Source organism: Phascolarctos cinereus, unplaced genomic scaffold (genome assembly GCF_003287225.1).
Source record: "Phascolarctos cinereus isolate Bilbo 61053 unplaced genomic scaffold, phaCin_HiC Scaffold_2;HRSCAF=192, whole genome shotgun sequence".
Classification (NCBI taxonomy): Eukaryota; Metazoa; Chordata; class Mammalia; order Diprotodontia; family Phascolarctidae; genus Phascolarctos; species Phascolarctos cinereus.
The window spans coordinates 84379258-84404599 of NW_027555625.1; the positions used below are offsets into that span (position 1 = coordinate 84379258).

The 25342-nt window shown below is 37.8% G+C and overlaps 1 protein-coding gene across 7 annotated transcripts in view; it reads right to left on the minus strand.

The window, feature by feature from the left end:
* Positions 1–1540: 1540 nt before the first annotated feature.
* SLC8A1 (solute carrier family 8 member A1) overlaps positions 1541–25342 on the minus strand; it is a 510067-nt gene continuing 486265 nt past the window's right edge. For all 7 annotated transcript variants that reach the window (XM_021001233.2, XM_078149486.1, XM_078149489.1 and 4 more), the window contains one exon: positions 1541–23376. In XM_021001233.2, the coding sequence (XP_020856892.1) occupies positions 23000–23376 (377 nt within the window). In that variant the 3' untranslated portion in view covers positions 1541–22999. The remainder of the gene's footprint in view (positions 23377–25342) is intronic.

Consider the following 25342-nt stretch of genomic DNA (forward strand, 5'->3'; position numbering starts at 1 on the left):
TGGAACAATGGTATTTAGTCTATATTCAATATTATTTGTCTCTCTTGGGCATGTGTGTTTGTCTGAATGCCTCATCCTTGAGGACAGGGACTGTTGTTCTGTCTGACGTTTCATACTTAGAAATACAATAAATAAGAGGAGAAAAGATACTGTGAGGGGACACATAAATAGAAAGAGGTCTTTTTTATGTCAGGAATGGCAGCAAAACAAATGCTGTGGGAATTATCATGTCAGAGCCCAGTGTGTATCAACCATCATCCTCACCACCCATGCTTACTATGTTCTCCTTAATGGACCTAAACCAGAAGAAGGACCCAGTTTTTTCTTTTCATGCCCATGCCTCAAGTTGAAGTCAGTGAGATTATCTTTTTTTTTAAAATTTTTAAAGAAACAAATGGGAATTTGCAGAGAGATGAGATTCTGATGGTCAGTTGACTTCCTTCATTAAAAGAATGTTTGAAGAAAGTTTAAATATAACAGTCAGAAAAAGAAAACATCCAGGAATAAGTTATGAGGGGAACATCCCCAAATATGACCACTCTGTCTTCACCCCATGTTAGCCTATGCATGTGCTCTTTTGCTCAGTGATTTCCATCTATTTCCGGAGTACATGTTTTCTGGGATGGTGCTCTAGCTACAGGTTATCGTGATTTTATGTCATATTTATATGTATGAGAGAGTCCCCACAAGAATAATGGCTTAAAGACAGACACAATGTACAGCCTCCTGACAACAATGGGGAAACTATGTAAAGTTTGTTTGTTTTTCCCTTTCAAAGATGGTGCCGTTTTAGCTGGGTCATATTTCTGTTGCGTAGTTGAAGATACAATAGTCTGGAGGGTACAAATAATATTGTCTCAAGATGATTGCATTGTATTTGGTGTGGAGTTCTCCCCAGAGATAATAACAATCTCTTTTTACTGCACATGGACAAATCAAAAGATTTTTCTAATCAAGATGGAATCACAGAAACATAGGGTACATATTAATTTAGAGAGAAAGCAAAGGCCTTCATCAGAGTGCAAATTTGTTTTCCTGGTTTGTCAGAATTTTCCCCACTGTTGCCACAGACTAAAATGACATCGAGCTCAATATGATAGATGGTGGGGACAACCTCCTTTTCCTTGTCCTGATTAGTTAGCAGACTCTCACTACAAGTACATAAAAGGAGACAAATGAATGAATAATTTACAAACATTTATATTTCAGTGTTAGGAAATGTGGCAAGATTAGGAAAACAGTTAGTTGAAGACACTGGTTTGTACAAAGCTGACTAATTCAGGCAATGAGAACTTTACAGGATTACATTTTAACAAGATAAAAGTTCATCTATGACATACACATATGACAGACAACTCCTTGATTTTGACATAACACAGCATCAGTTACACAGATACCAAGATGAATATTGTCAGGTCAATTCTGGGTAATGAAACATACAGACTTTTTTTTGTTTTGTTTTTGTTTTGTTTGTTTGTTTTTGGCTATGGCAATTCAAATAAAGCTCTTAGTTTCGAATCACAACATACCTCAGGCAGCATGCAGGGAAAAAAAGTCATTTATTTTGTACATTTGTATGACACACTTTGCAACAAGCTTTCATTTCCAGTAGTTAGCTCAAGAATATAGGAGCCATTCAAATAATAGTTTTGCTTAAGTCAGCGCTTGTTTTGACTGGACTAATGAGCAAATCTGGTAAAAATAAAACTATCTGAAATCATTCATTAACAAAATCGCACAGTGATCATAAACTCAATTCTTCTAAAAAACCCATCTTTCATGATTAGTTCTCATTGATCAGTGAGACAGTAGCTGTGTTGATTCTGGATTCGTAGAGCCAGTCATATGGAGTAGAAACTCATTCTCCTGTAGGTTCTCACGGTGACAGAAAAGATGCTGACCGTTGGAAGTCAGAGAGTTGGATGACAGAACTATACAAATGCACGTATATTGGGTGTCTCACAGTCTTAAATATTATTTCATGGGTTACTTTACAAACTGACTAGCTTAACAGGCAGCTTAAATCACATATACCTTAAGATTTAGAAAATACATTTTGTACAATAAGTGTCTTAATTTCTTCACTACCAATTTCATTTTGGTGTTCCTTGTCTTTATGCTTGCAATCCTTGAAGAAACTGGATAGATATTGACAGCTGAAGCTCATAAAGTCAATATATCTTCTCACAGAAATATGGCTGAGTACACATTGGACCATAGAGTTAGCAAAAAACAAGCTAAGGTCACAATAACTATCTTTTTAAAGTCAAATAAATCAATCCCTTTTTATGGACAGCAGTCTGAACTCAACCCAGGAAATCAAATATATTTCTTACAAAACATTGGATTTATTTTAAAGGGCTAATTCTTGGTAGCTATACACTCAAAACACTTAGCTCAGTGCATTGGTTAAACTCAGGGACTACACTGAATGTCTTAGCCCATCAACATGACATTACTAATTTCAAGGTGGCAGACTGGGTCCCTAGAAAATGGAGTGTGTTTTCATTCCCTTGAAGAACTTAATACATAGCATTTTAATGACTCCCTCTCTACATTTATCAATATTCCACCATTAAAGTTGATGCCTTCAGTTAGAAAGAAGTATGTGACATTCCCAAATGCAATCCAATGCTTTACTAAGCATTAGATGAAAATCTGATAAATCAATCTAGTGTTGTGATTGTGTTACTCTAATGTTGAGGTTCTACTCCATTATTATGGATTTGGTTCAGATAAGGTTACTTCACAATTTTAACCTGTATTTACTACATTGATTAAAAAAAACTTAGTGATATTTTTCTTGGTCCTTGTATATACAAAATACAATATTGATTTTCAAAAGATAGAAGGAAGAAATAGGATGAAGGTACCTCACAATCACAGTCATAGAGAAAGAGATTCAACTACATTTTACAGATCATTAAAGACTAGTCTTTGGCAAAAAAAGATTTTTTTATAAATACGTCACTATTTTTAAATCTCATTTTGAATGTTTTACTTCTTGCTTCAGTTATGTGGTCACTCTAATACTAAATATCAACAGGAAAACACCACAAATATAAAAATATATAAGTTTAGTACATTTCCTTTTTGATTATGCTTCTCTTTTCCAAAGAGTTTTGATTAATTAACATCACAGAAGATTCACACAAGTATTTCTGACAATAAATGTCACTTGAGAAGGTCACAATTTTTCTAATACATTTGTATCATAGTGGGCCACTTCTTCCCTTCCTTCCCCAACCAGGATTTTTAGCACTGAGACGCACAGAACAAACTAAATATTTGGGTGTTTGTATAGCTTTTAATTGCTCTGCATCATATTTCCCACCAAATGAGCTATGTGTGAGTATTCATGTGTGTGTGTGTGTGTGTGTGTGTGTGTGTGTGTGTGTGATATGTGTGCATATACTCAAAATGGTAAGGCTTATAGTTTACATTCAGTGGCATAAAGAATGGTTTGAGTACATGGAAATTGCAAGGGGAAGTGAAGTTTTCACAGAAACAAAACAAGACAATTGGATACTTTATTGGCTCAAAGAGGGGAAATGGAGATTGCCTACTTTCTCTCATATTAAAATGGTCAAGAATTTCCTTTTACAGAAAGTATACACACCATCTGCTATGATTCCTTTGTTCTGGTCGTACGGGACCTCATGAGCTGTCTTTTCCTTGCTACTCAGATGACATTCAGGCTTGTAGGCCCCTGATCAGTTCTCAGGGTGATTATATTCCCATTAAAAACACCACCTCGATTTTCCTTAGATGGATGGTTTGTTGCACTGGCTCAAGATGAGTTCTGCTAAATACCATGGCATCTCACCATACTTGTAGTCTTGGCCAGATGGCCAAGCAGAATCCCTAAGTCTTAAAATTTGGGGAGAATGAAGTCCCTCCCTTGTTTGCTTCCTCTTCCTACCTTCTAGGCTACATACACCATCGATGACACTGGTTGTTGAGGTCTTCTATACAACATATACAAAATGTACAATAGGGTAGGTCCCCTCCCTCCTTCTTGTCCAGGAACCACAAGTGTTTCCTCATTGTGATCGCTCTAATATCAACAAATATTTATAGTTGAAACACGCGGGGGAGTTCCCCATTGAAATAGCAGTGGTACTAACCACTACTGTTATGGCTTATTAGATTATGTTATTAAGTTGTGCCACCTGAACTCTTAAAGTAACGATAAAAGACACTGAAAGATGAAACTGTTGGGGTATTACAACAAATAAACAACCCCTCAAAAAACCCCATTTCCTTTACCCTTAAAAATATGGGCTTTGAGTTAACTATAAAAATATGGGTTACCCTAAGGGTATTTAGCTTTCCCACCACCCCTACACCCTCCAGCTGCCCACACAAAGTTACAAACCAAAGCTGATTTCATTCTTTCAAGACTCCTAATGGGTGATCTCCCATCACACCCATATAACTTTTCCTTTGAGATTGCTTATAAGGCCAGTCATTCGTGTCCTTAGTCTTGGGCATTGAAACATCTGTAAGAAAACACTGGTTATTGTTGATTCATGGACTTACAAAGGTGTGGTTGTGGCAGTGCATAAGTTTTTCTAGGGGCCATATGTGAGTAACCTCCAGTGTCTCTGATACTCCCTTCCACCAAAGGCATGTCTCCACCACCAAAGGGACTGTGTGGGCATGTGTAATGTAAAAGGAAATAGATTAGAGATCCTGGATGAAATGGAGAATGCACGTGCAAATAGACAAGAGACAGGTGCCATCATTAACTAAATGAAATCTTTTGGATAATTGATGGTAATTTAAAGACTAGGAATATCAAGGGAGGAGAAGACAAAACAAGTGATCCCCCCAGAACAAGGTCACCCAAATGCTCAAGCTGTGAGTAGATGGCAAAGGTGACGAGTCATGGCCAGATTATGGAGATTCAGACAGAACACAAAATTTACTTTGCTTGTGTTTGTGATAAACAAGATATCTGGGGGGGAAAAAAAGGAATCACAAACACTAGACTCCTGGCTCCTAGTGAAGCACAGGAGGCCAAGGATGCAGAAGAAAGCTGGACTTCAGTCAAGTGTCCAGAAGTTTGCTGTTGCTGTTGTTTGTTGTTCATATAATACCCAATCTTTGGAAGTATCTGGATAATTGAAGTTTTCAGTTTCCATTTAGATGTTTGGCATCACATTGACACAGCCAATTATAACCCTAGAACAGGAGTCTATTGGTTTGATTGTCTCATTAAAAAAAGGAATTTATAATAAGCCACCTGGAATAGTTATCAAGTCCTTTCATAGTTTTATTATTATTTTTATAATTTTTAATCCCTGTGGACTATAACGATACATTGGACAAATGACCCATAATTTTGCTGCAACCGTCTATTACCTATCTAGTATATAAGGTACTGGGGGGCTTGAAGTTGTACACCAATGACATTTTCATTTTATATTTTGATATTTTTCCTTTTAACTGTATTTCTGAATCGAAAGGGAGAGTCAACATATTTGTAAATATTTCTACACTTGCAAACATGGTATTTTCAGGATAGATTCATGCCCAATGCTAAAACGTATGACACAAGACTGTCTCTCTAAGTCATTACTCCTGAACATTCCTAATAACTAAGCTGACTGACTGTTTTTCTAAATAAAGTAAAGGAAACCTTATAGAGTCTCCAGAGGCCTTCTGGAAACTTTTACCTTACCTGAGGCTACAGGTTACATGAGCCACAAGGGCCTTTGGAAATCTTTCCTTCCAAAACAAAACAATGTCATCTATAGCTAATAATACATTTATCTTGTTAGCCATTTTGCTCATGGTATGTCCATGCTCATTCTCCAGACCAGGGCACATCTTTAACATTACAAAAGACAGAGCACTAGCCTTGTTACAAACTGGGTTTAAAGTGGGGCAATTACATTGGTGCCAGCAATCTAATAGGAAGGGAAAAAACATGTCCCATGTCTCCTAAAGAGTTCAAGACAAGATGGAAGAGCTGAGAACTCTAAAGCAGAGAGACATATAGGAGAAAATCTACCAGATTTGGGAGTGTTTGGGGACTCAGCTAATTCAGCAGTGTGTATTTATGAAGATTAGTTTTCCTTTATAATACTGAAATTTTATGTCTGCATTCTTGGTCAACTCTAAAAAGCTTAAAACTATTTTTGCCTACAAAGAATCAGACTATTAAGCTTCCTCCTGGGAGCAAGTTGGTGTGCTCTGGAGGACTGCATTAATACTAACAGACCACTGGGTTGAGCAGACAGTGACACAAAGCAGCTTATGCCCTCCTGGGATAAAGCTTATGTGTTGGAGGAATGTGTCACAATATTTAATTAGTTCCCAACACACTTGTGTGAGGTTGGGTGGGGAAGAGAGGGGGAAGGGCAAATGTGAGAATTTTTAATTAAATGATGGAAAGTAAAGAGAAGCTAAGCAGCTTGTTCCAGGATATATACATCAAGTTGAAGATAGAACTAGAGATCAGTTTGAGATCTCTTGACCCAGGTCTTAGGGTTATCTCCTTTAAGAGGTTTATATTTCAGGCAATCTCTTGATAGACTCCAAGTTCTTTATTCTAAATTCCATCCTTAAACAGCTCCCTGAATGATATCGGCATGTGTACTATTACATAATTTCATTTTTTTTTCTTTAGAAGGCATGTTTAGTATACAGGATCATAGAATCTCTGAGCCAGAGGAGACATTGGAGTTCCAACCAATATCCCAACACCAATCTCCTTTATTGTAACCCTTCTAAGTAAGTCTAAGTAGTCATCTAGCCTCTGAAGAATTCCACTGATGAGGAATTTAATATCTCCCAAGGCAGTCCATTATATTTTTGAATAGTCTTAATTATTAGGAAGTATTTCCTTACATCAAGTCAGAATCTGCCTACCTCTGACTTCTGCCCACACCTTTCAAACTACAAAGCAAATCAACTGAAATATTAAAAAAAAAAAACCATAACATTCATTACACTGTTAAATTGGCATCTCTGAAAGGCTGTTTGTAACAAGTTTATAAAAGGGTCCCTACCTTCAGAACTCAGGGGCCACATTTATATTTTTAACTGAAGTGGAGAGGAGAGGTAGAAAAGGCATATATTGTTCTACAAGAGGCCCCCATGACCTATAAAGCCTCATCAACTTCCATCCCGGGGATGTCTGTAAGACTACAGGTAGTTCCATTAAATGAAGAAGAATCTATTCTTTATACTTTTCTTCCAGGTATGTCATACATCAGGACCCAACAGAGGTGTAAAGAGACAGAAAGAACAATAAAGAGCCATCTCCTTTCAATTGGCAATGGAAGATTTTGACTGAAGACTGATACAGCATTTAACTGCTACTTCTGGGATTGACTGGCAGGCCTGGGTCAATGCAGGAGGCAGGGCCAAAGGAAAGGGGAGAGGAGCCAGACATGCATGAGCTGGTACTAATCAGATTCACTGCCCAGAAAAAAAAATGGTTGACTTGCCTTGCATATTCTATGGCCTTAAACAATTATCTTCTCAAATGATTGACAGTTTGACAATATAGTTTGAGACAGCTTCTGAAGAATGCTTATTCTGCATTTTCTAAAAAAACCCTACCCTTCTAATTTACGTTTTCCTCATCAAAATTGAAATGGGGGCCAAAACCAACCAGAGGACTCTTCAAAATATAACAAAACACAGATGCCTCCTGCAAAATGAAAAGCAGGTGTATGCATAAATGCATCCTAATGAGGGAAGGAAGCCGGTTTTATCCCAGAATGAGTAAAAGAACGGTGACAAGAATTCCTATGTCAAAGCTTGAGTTTGGCTCTTCTAAGTTCTGACTCAGCACTGGGGCTCACCAGAGCACTAGCTCTAATGGGAGGAAGGGATCCCTTGGTTTACCTTCTCCACACCACACAGAGTTGCCTTGAGACCTCCTTGCTAATAAAGTCATAGTATGTTACTGCCACGGCATTTAAGAGACTTTGTGGTTTCTGATGACGTATTAGCTGGGATCCCTTCAGAAGCAAGTTTACAGGAATCTGGCTGAAACTTTCACTGTTTATATGACCCCAGTTCACTATTAACTTTCCTTCCCAGTGGAGATGCCTACAGGCGCTGGATAAATATTTTCCCCCCACAGGCTGTATATGGGAGCAGGATTATAATTTCCATTCGACAGTGGGGTGGGTTGTTTTATGGCAGACAAGATGATTGCTAGTGATGTGATTTATGTCCCTTTTTGTAATCTTCCTGGGCTTTCATTGGCTCTGTACACATTACCACGGGTGAATTTAAGAGCAATCGGAATCTGGGCAAATTCCAAGCCCTACAGAAAACCTTCTCTCTGACTTCAGCTTCATCCAGGACAGCTGCCCTAATTTCCTCCTGTGCAGGAATTCTATCTATCACACATACACTCTACTTTAAAATACCTCCTATACAAAGACCTAGAGAATGAAAAGTGGAAAAGCTTGTTTTTTGTGGGAAATTGTGTTTGAAATAAAGGAGCTCTACCCTAAGTTTTAAAACTGAATGAAAAAAATCATCCAGAGGGAAAGCTGCTAGAACACAGAGAAGCTATTATGCTTATCAGTGATTCCACTGAATTCCTTCCTTGCAGTCTCCCAAACTATGGAAGGAACTCTTTACAGTCCTCAGGAAAGAACCATTATTTATACTTGAGGGAAGGAGACCAGGAGCTGAAACCTAAATCAAATCCCACTTGACCTCAAAGGCTTGACATTCAAAGCAGACAATTACTGTAAAAGTTACTTTCTTTAAGGTGTTTTTGAGCCTTCTCCACAAGTTATTCCTAATATCTTGAAATAAGAAATTCATTCATGAGAAGAGAAAAGCATGTTGGCCTTCTAGGATGAGGCCATTTCATTATTTTAAAAATAATTTTTATAGTCAGAGAGCTGGGCTGAAAAGATCCCCAGCTGATTATTGGCATAGGGCTGGTAGCTAACTGGTTCTCTCCTAAAAACATCTTATGTCTATTTTGCATATGCCCACTTATCTGTATCTATCTATCTATCTATCTATCTATCTATCTATCTATCTATCTATCTATCTATCTATCTATCTATCTATCTAATTTCTTATTTCCCTGGATAGACTATAAGCTCCCTGAGGGCTTTTTTGTTTTTGTTTTTGTTTTGTCTTTGATTTGGTTTTTTGTCTTTGCATCCCCAAAGCCTAACAGTGCCTAGTACTGAGCAGATGATTAATAAGTGATTAATAAGGTTGATTGATTGATTATATGTAGCTTAATAGAACTGAGATAGGAATCTTGACCAGATAGGTGAGATTGAGGGAACAATACTGAAAAAGAAGCAATAGATAGTGCAACTAAGCAACGGGAAGGGAATGACCCTTGTTTCCCAATTGTTTTCCATTGGTCAAACATTATTCAATATAAAGGAAATGAGTCAGAGTCTGTTTGTGGAAAGTTTTACAGACAGTTACTTTAAGAAGTGCAGTTAAACAGAGCTGGAAGGTGAATTTAATTGAAAAGTTTCATATGTGATCATTCCCTATCTAATGGTTAGACTCTCAGATTACTGGGGCCTCAGTCTTCATTACTAACTGAAATTCAATTTGCATTCAAATTACTCCATGGTAGAAGCTGTATAGGTGTTTATTCGTTTTAGATTCACATTAAACATGGAGTTTATTTCTGAGAATAGTATCTAAAGTGATTTCTTTTCAACCCTCTCCTGGTCAATCTTTTTCTGGAAATTTTTGTTATGTACTTTTTTTTTTGTGGGGAGGGAAGAGGATCTAAACCTATGATTTTTCATTGATGTTGGGCAATTCGGGTAAGGAAATTCTCTCCATTAATTTAGATGGACAATGTATTTATAATTTAGTAGACTAGGATGAGTTACTATGCTTATCAGTTATATAATTCCCTCCCTCTTGTGGCCTTCTAGATGATGGAAAGAACTCCTTGTGGTCTTTAGGAAACCATGAATTCGAGTTATGGAAAGAAGCTTAGGAGATGAAACTCATAGTTTTAGAGAATTGCCTGGAGGACTGAGAGAGTAAAACAACTGATCCTGGGTCATACAGCTATTTTTGTGCCAGAGGTATGACCAAAACTAGGTCTCTGTTCCCAATGCCATGCTGCCTCATTAATTAGTAAGTATTTGAAAACAAGCACCCTGCTCTGGATTACAATTGCTTAGGGATCTGTAACCTACCAAATATTAACTTTGCATCAGATCTAAATTTGTTTTATTCTCTGTGTAGACAGTGGCATTTGAAGTCCTGCATATTCCATTTAGTAAAGTGTCAAAACCACTAGAATATAAATTTCTTGAGAATAGGGACTGCTTTGTTCTCGATCCCAGTGATTAACAGAGTGACTTTCCACATAGTAGGTGCTTAATAAGTACTTGTCGAATTAAGTTCAATTAAAGTTAGATTTCTGACTATGGACTTGAAGCTTCTATATTTGCTCTCCTGGCCCAGCCACATAAAGAATGGTGGAAGGCAACAGGAAAAGCTCATTAACTTTAGGCTAAGAAATCCCTCACCCTGAAGATACTCTTTGTTTGGCCAATGAGTACTATTATCATCTCTAATGTTCTAGGCAAGAGGATGCTCTGATTCTCCCTGAAAAAACAAACAAACAAACCAAACCAAAACAAAAACAACTTTGGACATCCTGAGGAAAAAGAGAGAAGAGTTTGAAGTTATAAGTAATAATTACATGGCTTTCAAGTAGAATTCACTGCAGATAGAAGCTTACATACAAGAACAAAAAGATGGAGCCATTGTAACAAATACCTAGCCACTCCTATGGGAAGAACTTCCTGCCCTAATCTTTTCTGTCTCACTGCTTATTGAAATATGCCCAAATGATCAAATGACTGCCCTGTCTCTAATATAGGAAATTCAGACTTAGTTAGCCTAAAAGATTTGGCAAAAGTTCTTCTTGTGTGGGTATATTTGACAAAACGAACAAACAAAAACCAAAAACCAAGAAAAAAACCCTTCCATTTGGCCAACTACTTTTTATGGAGCTCAAAGTGCTCAGTACAGGTACATAATTATTTCTAAAATCTATAGTGAGGTAGGTATTATTATTGAGATTCTGAAGCCTACAATGAGATTACAGTCAGCATGTCAGAGTCAGAATTGAGGAGAAAGCACATTTTTACATAGTCTAACCCTATGGCCAGTTTGCTAAATCTTGCTGCTCCCAAGATTCTTGCTTCCAAAGAGTACAGATTTAGAATTGGCAGGAACCTGAGAAGTCACCTAATCCAACTTCTCTTCATCCATTTAGAGATGAAGTGACTGAAATCCAGAGAAGGTAAGTGATATACCAGAATTATGTAGCTAATAAGAGATAGAGCCGGGATTTGAATCCTGGCTCCTACTCTAAACCTTCTAGACTTTCTTCCATGCAACAACACTTCCTTTATAGTCTTCTTCACTGACTGTAAAGAAAATGAATATTCATTTTCTGGATTTTCCCAATGACTTTTTTTCACACTTAGTTCCTTCCTTTACATTTCAGCAGTTCTAAAACTGGAGGAATTATATGAAAAGGGCAGGGAGCTTAGACTGGGCAGCCTTGCCCAAAGGGTAGGGAGCTTAGGAGCTTGGACTGGGCAACTTTGCCAATTGTTTGCTGCCCAGGAAATGAATGTTAATGTCATTATGCTGGTATTTAGAGAACTTTTCAAGCATTTAAGGGCTATAAAAGTCTCAGCATTGCTGCTGCTGCTCTCCATTAACACTGGCCCCTCAATTGCTGTCCAGCAGTGAAAAAGAAACTGTGCATATGGAATGGGCATTGCTTTGGACTTCACGTAGGACACACTGACAATAGTCACTTAAACACAAGTTACCTATAACTTTGTAAAAAAAATGGTATTTGAAAGCAACCCCTTCAACTTAGTCTTTTATTTTAGAAAGAAGTTAGAAGAAATGGATTCTAAAAGTGGTAGGCCATTTTCTTCAGTTTAAAAGGACAACTCTACTTTTTCTATCTCCCTCTCATAATTTGGAGCCATTTCCAAAGAAAGTGTTTGGAGATTGAATACCCACAATAGTGGAAAAGTAGAGGCAGGGCCAAAAAGGAAGACTTCTGCTCACTTGGTTTTCAGTCAGTCTCATTTCTCATAACCAGAATCAAATTAATTATTTGAGAAATTTAGTCTATTCCCAGATCTAATCTGAGCATAAAGTACACACAGATTTCAAAGGTCAAAGAAGAATCAATGAGAACAATCAGTGTCAAGAATGTTCTGATCCAAGGAGTAACAACAGTTCCCATATGAGCACCCTCTATGTCTCTAAAAGTATTCTGAGAGCAAAGACCTTTCTCTCTCTCTCTCTCTCTCTCTCTCTCTCTCTCTCTCTCTCTCTCTCTCTCTCTCTCTCTCTCTCTCTCTCTCTCTCTCTCTCTCTCTCCTCCATATATAAGAGCCCAGCTCTTATCTGTACCGTAACCTCATCTACATTATTCCTCTTAACAATAATACAATAATAGTAAATAGTTGGGCTATTCCTCCTGAAATCTTAATATTACATTACTCTTGAAGTCCATGCCTTGTGACTATGTTATAGCTGAGATGGAGTTACTTATTGTCCTCATACTTTAAGGAATAAATCCTCTCAAAGCAATCTAAGGTAGCCCTGCCTTACACGCTGAACTCTGTGATTAAAAAAAAAGATGTTGCTTTTATCTGTAGTTTCTGGCATAGTGATATAAATATCAACTTGTTTTCATATAAAATACTTCCTTCCCTTCCTTCATGGAGATCTGTGGTTTTAAACTTTGAGACAATTTATTGCTAAAGCACACCAGCATCTCTTATACCAATGGCAGGAGTAAGCAATTCATTTCAGTGGAATCTTTTGGGGGCAAATATCTGGAACATTGCTCATAGGACTCTCTTGGCACTGAGTTACAGCTCAGCCACTGTCAGGGCATAACTTAACCAGGGAGCATGTTGTAGCTGATTATTGGGGAGTGGTGTTTCTAGACTGTGGATAGATGCTCCATATTACCAATTTACTTTACCCCAGAACAGGTGGAATGAGTAATGGGGGGAGTCAATCCTATGATACTGGGAGAAAGCACAAATCATCTCCCTCAAATTATACCTAGCCTGTGACTTGAATCAATAGTGCTCTGGGCATTACTGAAAATTGAAATAAAAATGTCTAGTTTAGCTCTCTGAGGCACTTCTGCCTTCTTTTTATTATTATTATTTTTTTTAGGCAATTGGGGTTAAGTGACTTGCCCAGGGTCACACAGCTAGGTGTTTGGTCTGAGGCTGCATTTGAACTCAGGTTCTCCTGACTTCAGGGCTGGTGCTCTAACCACTGTGCAACCTAGCTGCCCCCACTTCTGCCTTCTTTAAAGGGTCAGATGATAGATGAAAAAGCAAAGCAGGAAACCTGACTCTTCATGCCTTTCTCCTCAACATTTGCAAAATAGGAATGTGGACACTTCCATCCCACACCCAGGTAAATACCAATAAGACACATTAATCCCATCATTTTGGGGATGAATTTCTATTTTGTATCTTCAGGTAAAGAACATAAGAAAAGGCTTATTCATAGGATCATGGATTCTGGGCTGCAAAGGACCTTAGAAGGCCATCGAGTCCAACCCCCTAATTTTACAGATAAGGAAACTGAGGCACAGATTAAGTTATCTCCTTATAGTTACACAACCAGTCTGAGTAAGAATTTGAACTTGGGTCCTCCTGACTTCAAGTCAAGCACCCTATTCACTACACCATGCTGCCTTTCTTCTACTCGTTGAGTCTCAGTAATCCAGATGATAAAAGTAATCTTGTCAACTTTTTCAGCACATTGGAAATAATCACTTCAACAAAGATCTGAAATCATGCCTCTTGTAGTCACACTTGGGCAAAACTGCTCCTGGCAGATATGCGATAAAAGGAATTTAATGTTGAAACCTACCTATTATTTGGTGGCAGAGTCTTTAGATAAATGTGTTTCTACCTTGTATTGCAAACCTCTTTTCCAGTGGTTAAAAGTCTTAACAGTGGGAAAGAAGATGGAAAACAAAAAAGATTTCTCTTGAATAGGTAACCACAGTTCTATGTTTCAGAGGGTTTGATTCGTTTTCTTAAGCCTGTAGAAAGTAAATTCCTTGAAAGCAGGGATTGTTCTTTTTTCTTTTTACCTACAGTGACTAGAACAGTAAGCACAAATAGGTGCTTAATAAATACCTGTTAAATGTAATTAAATTAAACCTACAATGTCTTAGGATCTGCCTCAGATTGATGCTGATCTGCACCATACTGTTTGCTTGCTTTAGAGGTCAAAATAGCATTTGATTTATTAATAACTTTGACTGAATTGAGATTAATTTTTGGGAAACAAAAAACAACCATATTAAAATAGCATCAACCTCAAAAAAGAATTAATTGCCAAGTCATTAAACTGTACTATTTTGAGGTCACATGTCTTGAAGGAAAAATTGCATGAGGCAGATATACCGGGCCAGCACATTCTAGAAAGTTAACACCATCAATTTTGGATGAGCTGTTTGTAAAACCAGAGTGGAAAACTCTGTGGTTTGAACAACCCCTTGTCAGCATCAGCCCCACTCTTTACATGCGACAAGATCCTGTTCTAATATGTGGAATTCTGTTTGTTGTTGCTTCTGGCCTTATCAAATGTGTGTGGGGAAAGAAGGGAGAAGGAAGTGCAGAGAATTAGCAGACTTGTTTGCAGTCATTATTATGTCAATGTTGAAAGACATATATATCGCTCCCTTAGACAGGACTGATATTGGGGTAGAACGTAATGATATGAACATTCTTTGCACTACTTCCCTTGGCTTTTGATATGGTTTTGGTTAATCACTGTGACCTTCACTCAGCCACATGATGTTTGGCACATTACTCAGCAGCACAAATGTTATTAGAATAATGCATTTTTAAAGCTTTTCTCTTTTGAATAATTTGTATGTGGTTATGTCAGTGCCATAAATAAACAAGGACCTACCTTATGTTCTTAAGAAGGCAAAAGTCCATAAATAGACTGATTTTTGTCTTCCAACTAGTCCTTTTGAAAATGTCCCATTTTTTCTGAATATTTAATCCTGATCAGATCAGTTCATCTCTGTTTTGTTTGCGATGTTTGAGAAGGTACTGATACCTATGGATATTCTTCGTTGTTGTTGTTTTCCCTTTCCATTTGGTGTGGCTGTGACATGCAGTTAGACTGATTCTTCAACCCTTACATCAGAGGCTTGGCAAGTGTGAATTTAGAATCATAGGAATATAGAATTTTAGGGTGGGTCTCCCAGAAGAATATGGCTTCCCTTTTGCTTAGAGAAGTGGTAGATGAAGAGTATCCTTCTCTCTGTGATCTCAGAGGTTCGCTAATATGACCTCTGTAACAGGATTGGGGAAATCGGCTTTCAAAAAAAATTTTTTTTGAAAGAGAGAGACAGATATGGAGCATCACTGTGGCATATCATGCTGGATGAATGAACTACTTTATAAATCCAGTGTAACTTCAATCCCTCAAACTACTTACAGCACAAAACATACCTGTTTGGCTTTGGTCACATGGACCTACCTATCCCTCCAATGATAAATTAGTCTAGAGAAGTGCCTTTAATATTTCAACTGACTCAAGTACCATTAAGTTAGTAAATTCTGGTATATTAAGTGGTTTCCAAGTAGAAATATTTGAACTATTACATCTAATTTCATTAGAAGGATTTTTTTTACCATAGAAAAGGATTTGATGCATTATTAATATGTGATAATGACTAGATCTCCATGTATTATGTTTCTTCCTGTTTACATATTTACCTTGTTGAAAAGAAACTCTCCAAGGAAAAAACTTTCCAAATCAATGGTTGATTGTATTGATAGAATGAAGCGGCAGAGAGCTTCACTGTTGCTCAATAATTACTTTTCCTGAAATATGAGAATAATTAGAGAAGGATGAATATGTATGATATACTTTACCCTCCACTAAAGTTCTACTCCACTAACTGTGATGTGGAGATGATCCTGAACTCTCTAAGATGATGCCATCAGAAGACATGTTCTAGCAGGTCTCGCCAAGCGGGAGAAGCTGAGGACCAACCCTAGTTAAATTCAGACGGGCTCATAACCAGAAGGTTGGCCATTAAGTCAGTAGTTTTTTAGCCTCAGTAGAATATAAGAAGCCCTGTTCTTGTCAACAGGGATTACTTCATCCATTATTTTTGTATCTCCAGTTGCTAGCACATGATGAATACTTGATTGATGTTTTCTGATTGATTGATGAAAACTGTCTAGTAAGGAGTGTGTGTATGTGTGTGTGTGTGTGTGTGTGTGTGTGTGTGTGTGATCTGTGTTAGTGAACAGAATACCACTCCCCCACCTGACAAAATAATGGATCTTTCAAAATGTCATTGAGTAGAAGTCCCACATATTATACTATATTTTAATAAGTATTTGAAGGGCTACGATAGGAAAGAGGTTCTTCCACAAAGACCAAGTAGAAGTTGCAAAGAGGCAAGTGTATATTTGATGTCAGGAAATAACTTCCCAGCATATAGGGCTATTCAAAAGTGGAATGGACTCTCTCAGATGGTAGTGGATTCCTCCTCCTTGGAGCTTTCTAAATAAAAGCTAGATATACATTTGTTGAGTGTTTCCTATAGATTAATCCTTTTATAGTAATAGGGGTTTGGTATGGTAGTCCCGTCAGACTCCGAAATTCTGTAAATTACTCTTCATACTGAAATGAAATTGTACTTTGTTATTTTTTTTCTTTGAAGGTGAGGACATTTTCTATGAACATTTCCATTCAATTCTCGGGGTGGACTCAGATGACTGAGAATCGTGTTCAGACTTAAGTCGTGTAAATCTCATTACTTGATATTTATTGATCTGCAAACAGCCCACTGAAGTTGAGGGAAGAAATTTGTGAAGTAGCAATAGAAGAAGCCTATTTGGTGGAATTTAGGGAAAGAACGCTAAAGTGATATATTTTCAAGAATGGCACACTCAGTCTTTGAATAGTGGCTTGGTGGAAATAATTTTAAAGACTGTGTCATCACTGCCTTAGGAGAAAGAAACAATATTAGATTATGTTTCCATGGCAAAGTTCAGGCAAAATTATGGTTCTAGGCAAGAATGTTCTTGTTAAGACAGAGTTAGATTTTCACTGCTTGATGGAGAAGCTGTTCATATAATAATAGTGAGCATTTCAAGCACTTCAAAAATATTATTTCATTTTATCCTCACTACATTTCTGGGAGGTAGTCACTATTATTATCCTCATTTTGCAGACAAGAGAAATGAGGCAAACAGTGGTTAAATGACTTGTCCAGAGTTATACAACTACCAAAGTGTCTGAGTCAGGATTTGAATTCAGGTCTTCCTAATACCAGGTCTAGGGCTCTGTCTACTGTGCCACCTAACTGTCTCATCTAAATTATCGAGTAAAATTATTCCCAGTGTCGAGACCACTAGAACTGAATAAGTATTGATACATTCATTTCTTAACTTAAATTTCATTTAAATGCCAATGATGAAACTAAAACACCCAGTTGGCCTCCTGTAGTGAAATTACAGATTTATCCTGGTCAGAATAAATTTTATTGGACATAATTGTTGGTCCCCAAAGAATCACAGAAAGCTAAATACTCACCACTTCTTGATTACTGACCAGACGGTAGAGAGTTTCAGCTGAGCCTTGGTTTGATTTTATCACATGCACAGATAGTGACTTTTGCCCTTTTCCTTCTCACCTGTTACTGAATGCTGCTTCCAGATTCAAGACATTTTCAGGCTGGACATAAGTAACAGTCGCTTAACAGAATCTGAGAATGAATAACTAGGTACAAAGGATGGTTCTCTCAACCATCTACATGCCAGACTTACAAGTGAAATATGACAAGGAGCTCAAAGCACTTCAAATAAATTTAAATGGCTTGAATGAGATGGCTGCTGAGGTCCCTTTCACTGTAAAATTCTATGATTCTGGGCTACTTTGTGATGTGCAGAAAAAATTCATATGCCATTCTTAGAATGATTGTAGCCAGAATAATGATAAAGGGACAAAGTTACAAAGGGTACTGATTCAAATCACAGGTAACATCTGGCCTTCAATAAAGTTTGAAGGAACTTTAAAGATTCCAAACATCTTAGCATATTCTTTTTATGTAAATTAAATCTGGCCCTTTGGTTTCTGCTCCATTTTTATATAAAAATTACTTTTACTTTTATCCAATGAAACTTTGCCCTCATATGGCTTCACTGACAAATAAGAATCCTTGGCAAGGAGGTGTTATCATAAACTACAAAACCAAACGCTAGCATTGAGTGCCAGTGTTGTTTGTACATGGTCATTCAGCAGAAAGCCAACCAAGGTCTGCTTGAGGTGATAAGAATGGAATCCACCTGGGAGATAGGAGTTCAGAATCAGGGACTCTGGTATTTCCACGTGAAGGGCTAAAGAAAGTCTTAAATGGGCTGCTATCTCTAGATAGTTTAAGAATCCGTAAAGAAGATGATCTAGGTATTACTGTCTTCATAATGCAGCAAGTGTCTCGTAATCAGATTAACTTCAGGGGCTCCCTAACGTCCAGAGTAAAGCAGTCAGGGTGACAGTGGGCTTCTGCCAGGGAACATTTTGACTATAGTGTCTTCAGTACTCAAGAGTCCAGTGAGAGGAGGTAATGTAGCTTAATGATAATAATAATAATAGCAGGCAGCTTACAGTGCTTACTGTGTGCCAGGCACTGTGTTAAGTGCTTTACAGTTAGTATCGCATTTGATCCTCACAACAACCCTGGGAGGTAGGTGCTATTATTATCCCCATTTTACAGATAAGGAAACTGAGGCAAAACAGAGCGCTTAAGTGGCTTGCTTAGTGTTGGACAACTAATAAAATATCTGAGGCTGGATTTGAACTCAGGTCTTTCTGACTCCAAGGCCTGGCACTTTATCCACTGTGCCAACTAGTTGCCCCAAACATGTGAGGACTGAGATTACAGTGACATTTTAAGGGAAAGTGATGCCAACATTTGACTACAAATATGGTAACAAGGTAAAGATTTTGAAAGTTGGTTGCAGTTTTCAGGACTGGTCAAGTTATTGAATTATGCCATTAGCTAACGACAAACTATTTGAAGAGACAAAGGTTGGACTCGTTGTCTTAAACCAAGATTGAGGGTATAGCAGATGAACATGCCGTTTTCTTTAACCCTATCAAGCTACTGAAATCCTGCATTATTTCCATCACCTGGAAAATGAAGGTGACACATGTGAACTGCAGCAGGACATTGCCATGGAAAATGCCCAATAAGAGAACTGGAAAAAGGTTACAAATATAAAGCGCTAGTTTGATGGTTACCAGCATGGATTAAAGAAAGCTTCTGATCCTAATGATCCTTCCAGACAAGCATAAAACCTCAGGTGCCTACATATTTCCTCTCACTATTGTGCATCTTGATCCAAGCTTTCCAACTTTCTGACAGTAACATGTACAGAGTCAAGACAACTGTTTTTGTACTACTCACTTGTCAAGAATTATTCCTTCTAAGCAGCTGAGTTTGTGGAATTAAGGGCAATATAATGCATGATGTTAAAGGTTCTATGCACTCAAATGTCCTCGGGGATACTCTGAGATGTAAAGTCTCTGATCAGCCTAATTGGGCCTGATTGACTTGAGATAACACTCTGAATATTGACCAGAGAACCATGGATGCCATTCCTGGCTGTAGACAGAATGTGGCCATAGTAGGATGATAAATAGGATGAGGAAAACAAATATCAAAATAGAACAATGTCAAATTATTAAATCTTCTCTTCATTTTGCTCAGGACTAAAACCTCCCTGATGAAACCCACCAAGCTATTATTCTGATATCCAAGTGGGCTGCCTTAGGGAATCAGAAATTGAACATCCAAATGTCTGTCATTTGGGAGAGACTAAACCTTGGGAATCTATTTTCCATCATTTGCATAGTACCATTTTCTCAGGTTTTTTGTTTCTTTAAATCTTAAAAAAAATAAAAAAGGAAGAACTAGATGACAATGATAAGAGAAAAAGCATTTGATACAGAACATGCTGTGTCACTACCAGTTAAATCAGAAACAATTAGAAACTTTATTTGTCTGTGTCAACGATGTGTACCATTTATAAGAAAGAACATTCTCTTCCTAAATCTGTGCACAATACACACAAAATGAAAGAATCAAACAAACTAAATGAAATACCTTTACACAAATAGAATAATAATAATAATTAATAAGAACCCTGAACAACCAGATTCTTGTGTTGATGTTTTCCCTCCTGAAACAAAAAGGGAAAAAAAGTCCACCAAACAAAAAACCTGGAAAACCCCAAAACAAAACACTTCACCTCTTTGAAAGTGAAATTGACAAAGATTTCATTATGTTTGTGTGTGTGTGTGTGTGTGTGTGTGTGTGAAAATCCTCTATGGGGATGTGATCATTCCAAATATGGCTACAAAGGTGTGCAAAGAATCTTTAACCGATTACACAACTCACATATATGGATTATCATTACTCGACAGTTTCTATTTTAGCTTTGTATTTAGGCAGCTGCCTTTGAGTTTACTGCTGATTGTTATGTACCAGCAATAGGTATCTGATTGATAAGGAGGACAGAAGAGTGCAGGGGAGACTGTTGCCTGGTCCTGTCCATAAAAACCAAGAACTGGATCATCTCATTACTTTGAATCTCCAACATGAATCTACACTTGCATACTATTCTGTTATACTCTTGGTTTAAGTGCCTGGCACACAGTAAGTGTTTAATACATGCTTATTAACTGATAGACTGATTGCCAAATTCAGCAAGGTACAAATAATGAGTTATTCTAAACTCATACATCCATTTCAAGCCAGAAAAGGAGGTCTAGTTTGGAGGCACTTCTAAAGAATTGCTCTTGACATTTTTTTTAATTAGACCGAATTATTGTTCCTTTAATTTGGGCCATGATTTTTTCTTCCTTTTATCATCTAGGTAACCTCAAGTTAGAATTGTCTCTGTGAGGGATTTTTTTTTTACTTTTACTTTTACATCATTTTGACAAGAACAAGGATGAGGGGGTGAAAAGTTTAACAAATATACATTCAAGGTTTATTATCTTAATACTTCGGGACTGATGCAAATGGCCAGTCATTTCGTAAGCCTAGGATCTCTCTTTATGCAAAACCATCAGTGATGGAAAATCAAGGTCATCCACTCATCATGATAACATCACTTTCTGCCCTAAGTTCTTTGAAACTAAAAGGATTATTTCATTTAAAGGGCTAAAACCTCTCACCTTTTTACTGAGTTATTTGGGTCTTAAGTAAGAAATAAAACAAGTACCCTTTAAAAGGCTCATTGGTCACTTTTACCTTATTGCTTGACCAGGGACTGTAGGTACCGAGTGGTATACATGGTAAGAAAAGAGCTTAACTTAGCTTCTCAAAAAAATAAATTAAAAAACCCCCTAAAAACCAAAAGCCAAAGCTAAACTCCAAACAGAACTTGCCCCCTCCCTTCAGTATTATCTTCCATCTGTGCCAGACAGAAAGAATGTGAAATAAATACTACTGGAAAAACTACACGCTTTCAAAGCCTAGGCACATCTCACTCACCTGTTGATCTATGTATTGTCTCTCTAATCAAAGTAATTTAGTGATTTTTTACGTTCTTGGTTCTGAGTTCCATACAGACTGATGACGATCTACATATGCTTTGAGATTTGCTTGGTGGCTCACCAAAAACAGCTATAACTTCCCAGTCAATTATTGCTTCTTAGAAATTATGTGCAGATCCACGGAAGAAAAAAAAATTCTCCCCTTACCCCAAAATAATCAAACCAAATCACAAAATAAAAACAAATTAGGTGAAAAAACAAAAAAACAAAAAACCTCTCACTCATGTCTTCAATGTTTGATCAACATTGCTGAATGGAATATCATTTTTTGTTATACTATCCTATATACAGATTTTTTTTCTTTTTTTTTCTTTTTTTTCTTTTTTTCAATCCATGCACAGTGTAAGAAGTATCAGAACAATGTTCCCTAACAGGAGTATGAAGAAGAAGCAAATGTTCAGAAAAGACTGCACTGAGATTGTGTAGGGCATGGGTGTTACCAAAAGTAAAACTGACAAGACAGTCCTTGTGAGGGCCACAAAGAAACTGTTGAAGGACAGATGATTTGGATGGAGGCTTGTGATATGCGAATGGAAAAGAATGGTGAGCTCTTGGAACACTGTAACATAATAATCATTATGATTTTGGTGGGGGAAGGACACTGGAGGAGGGAGCTTAGGGGCACTGCATGACAGAAGGGGCTGTTTTAATGGTAGTCAGGCTAAGAATTTAAGAGAGAAGGACCAAATTATTATTTTTTTTCCTTGAGAACCATAAAAGGTTATCCTCGTAATTGCTGAATAAGAACGGGCCATTAACATAAGGATGGCTGAGTGCCTCCCTGTTGGGTGGCTAGGACAGAATCTGAACCCAGAATTCTTTAGCTGTCCTCCTTTAGTACATACTCACATGCTTCCTCCTGGAAACAGATTCTCCTCTGCATAAGTTATGAAAATAAGCATGGTGTTTTGCAATAAATTAATGACATCCCCCCTGCCCTTTTCCACTTCCATATCCCTCCTCTGCCCAGATGCTTAATTTAAAAGAAAAAAGTAATCTGGTTGATTTTAATTGATAACTGAAAGCCCATGTTGCACTTAGATCAGTCATTTACAAAAACAAAAACAAAAACAAAAACAAAAAAGCAGTCTATCAATCTCAAGAGTACACCCTTCTAGGTAGAGCTGCAAAGATGGCCCTGCATCCATGCCTTGTTCAACACGTTGGCTCCCCTTGAGATAAGAATTCTGTTGGTTTCTTACTTCTGCCCTAGTACAAAGTATGCTCTTGAAACTGTATTCCATCAGCAGGTAAGTGGACATGACAAATGTCAGTTTCCTCTGTTCGTTATACATATATCTTTATATATATATTTATATATATAAATTTACTATATCTGATTGTTCCTTTAGAAGCCTTTTATGTGGCAGTAGGCCTCCAGGGAAGAGAAGAAAATGTACAAGAGCCACAGGAGGACAAAAAGTGAGGATGTGAGGAGCTTGGCAGTCCGGGGCCCACCCAGCTCACCTCCAATTTCCGGTCTTCGTCGATACAGCAGTACCCCAACATTGATGAAAGCAAAAATAGTGAAGAGAGTGACCGAAAATGCTAGTGTGCCAGGGGAGACCTCAAATTCTTTTCCGTTCGCTGCATGGTAGATGGCGGCGATGGACCAGGCCACACCAATTCCCAGAAACACATTCACTGCATTGCTGCCGGTGACATTGCCAATGGAGGCATCTGCGTATTGGTCCTGTGTGGCTGCAACTTTGCTTGCAAATGTGTCTGAAAAGGAAGAGAAGAAAACCAGTAACTTGGAGCCGGTACTTCCCAACGATGTCTGTCGTGCTGTAGGTATCTCTAAGTATGCACTTTGGCTATAAACATTAACTGTGATGGGGTGAAAAGAACCCAGGAACAGGAGGAAGGAGGGCTAGGTTTAAATCACCTGCCATTAACTAAATTGTGAGGTTGGACAAGTCACTTCATGTTCACCTCTCAGGATATCAGTTTTTTCATCTGTCAAAGTAGGAAATTAGAAAAGATGTCCTCTAATGTCCCCGTCAGTTCTGTTAATCTCTAGGTAATGCTTAAGATGTATGATTTTAAAGTTCTTTTTAGGCAGCATGCTATAGACAGGGAGCTGTGTCAGAAGTCAGAAAACATGGATTCAAGTTCACTTATTAGCTAGCTGTGTGATCGTGGGCAAATGATTACAACTCTGGACCTCAGTTTTCCTACATGTAAAATGCAGAAAATAATACCTGCCTATTTACCTCACTGGGTTGTTGCGAAGACCAGATGGGATAAAAGAGATGACCAAATTTTGGATTATTAGGAAATGCTATGCCATGAGATCCCATCTACAGATAAAACAATTGGGGCAACAAGAGTGATTGCATAGGTTCACAGAGCAAGTTAATAGCATAATTGGAAATTATGCTATCATACCATCAGCATTTTTACCTACTGGGTCCATCCTCTTGGAAAGGTTCTAAGTTGTGTAACTAAGTAGAACAGAACTGTTACAGCAAAGTTCTGAAGGCAGAACGTCACTGATGTCCTTGGTCATTCATAGTCACAGAATGGTATGATTTCACAATTGAAAGACATCTCAGAGGTTACCTTTTCCAATCCTTTCTTGAAATCTGAATCCCTGGTTCAGACTCCTCACCAAATCACACAATATCCACTTCAACATCCTCCCAAAATACGGAGAATTCCAATCCATCTATATGATGACACTTCTAGAATGCCCAATATTTCCATGTCTCTGCCAATGCAACACCATGTAGATGAACCACCATGGAGATGACCAGTTCGACTTACAGCACAGTTAGGGAGAGAATGGTGACGTGATAGCTTGGCTGCCAAGCATGTAAGACATAGGCTGAAGAACATAATAATCTTACGCATTTTTTAAAAAAAGTTGTTGCTTAGTTACTATTATCAAAATTCTCTTAATCCCCTTCTCAAGACTTACTACTCTTCATTCTGCTCTTTCTGTCCTTCCCAAGCTCAATGACTTCTGTCATCAACTATCAGGATCCCTATCACTTCCAGGATCAAATATAAACTCTTTTGACATTCAAAACCCTTCATGGCCTGCTCTCTTCTTCCCCACAACCTTTCCAAAATTCTTACACTTTACACTCCTCAAGTACCATGCAGTCCTGTGACAATGGCCTTTTTGCTGTTCCTCAGACAAGACAATCCATCTCCTGACTCTAGGCACTTTCTTTTTTCTCTTCAAATTCAATTTTATTTCATTTTCAGTTCACCAAAGTGCTATTTCATTGATTTTGAAGTGCCTCTGTTCTCTTCTCTGCATCCAGAAGCTTGCAATGCTTCTCAGGGAAAAAAAAAAAGTAAACTCCCTACAATCTAGTCCCCCCCCCCACAATCAACCTAGCTTTCTAGCCTTATTTCATTCACATGATTTCTCTTAATGTTTTCTATGCGTTAGCTAAATTGTACTGCTAGCATTTCCCTGATTTCAACCTGCCCTCTCCTATCTCTGTGTCTTCACAAAGGCTGTCCCCAATGCTTAGACTATATCCCTTCCTCATCTCTCCCTGTTAAAATCCTTCTCCTCCTTCAAGGTCCACTTCACGTATCATCTTCCTCATGAAGCCTTTCTGTGATCTCTCCCAAAACACTTCAGCTTGCGGTACGTAGGTAGGTGGTACACTAGATAGACCCTTAGACTTGGAGTTAGGAAGATCTCAGTTTTTCTGCCTCAGACACTTAG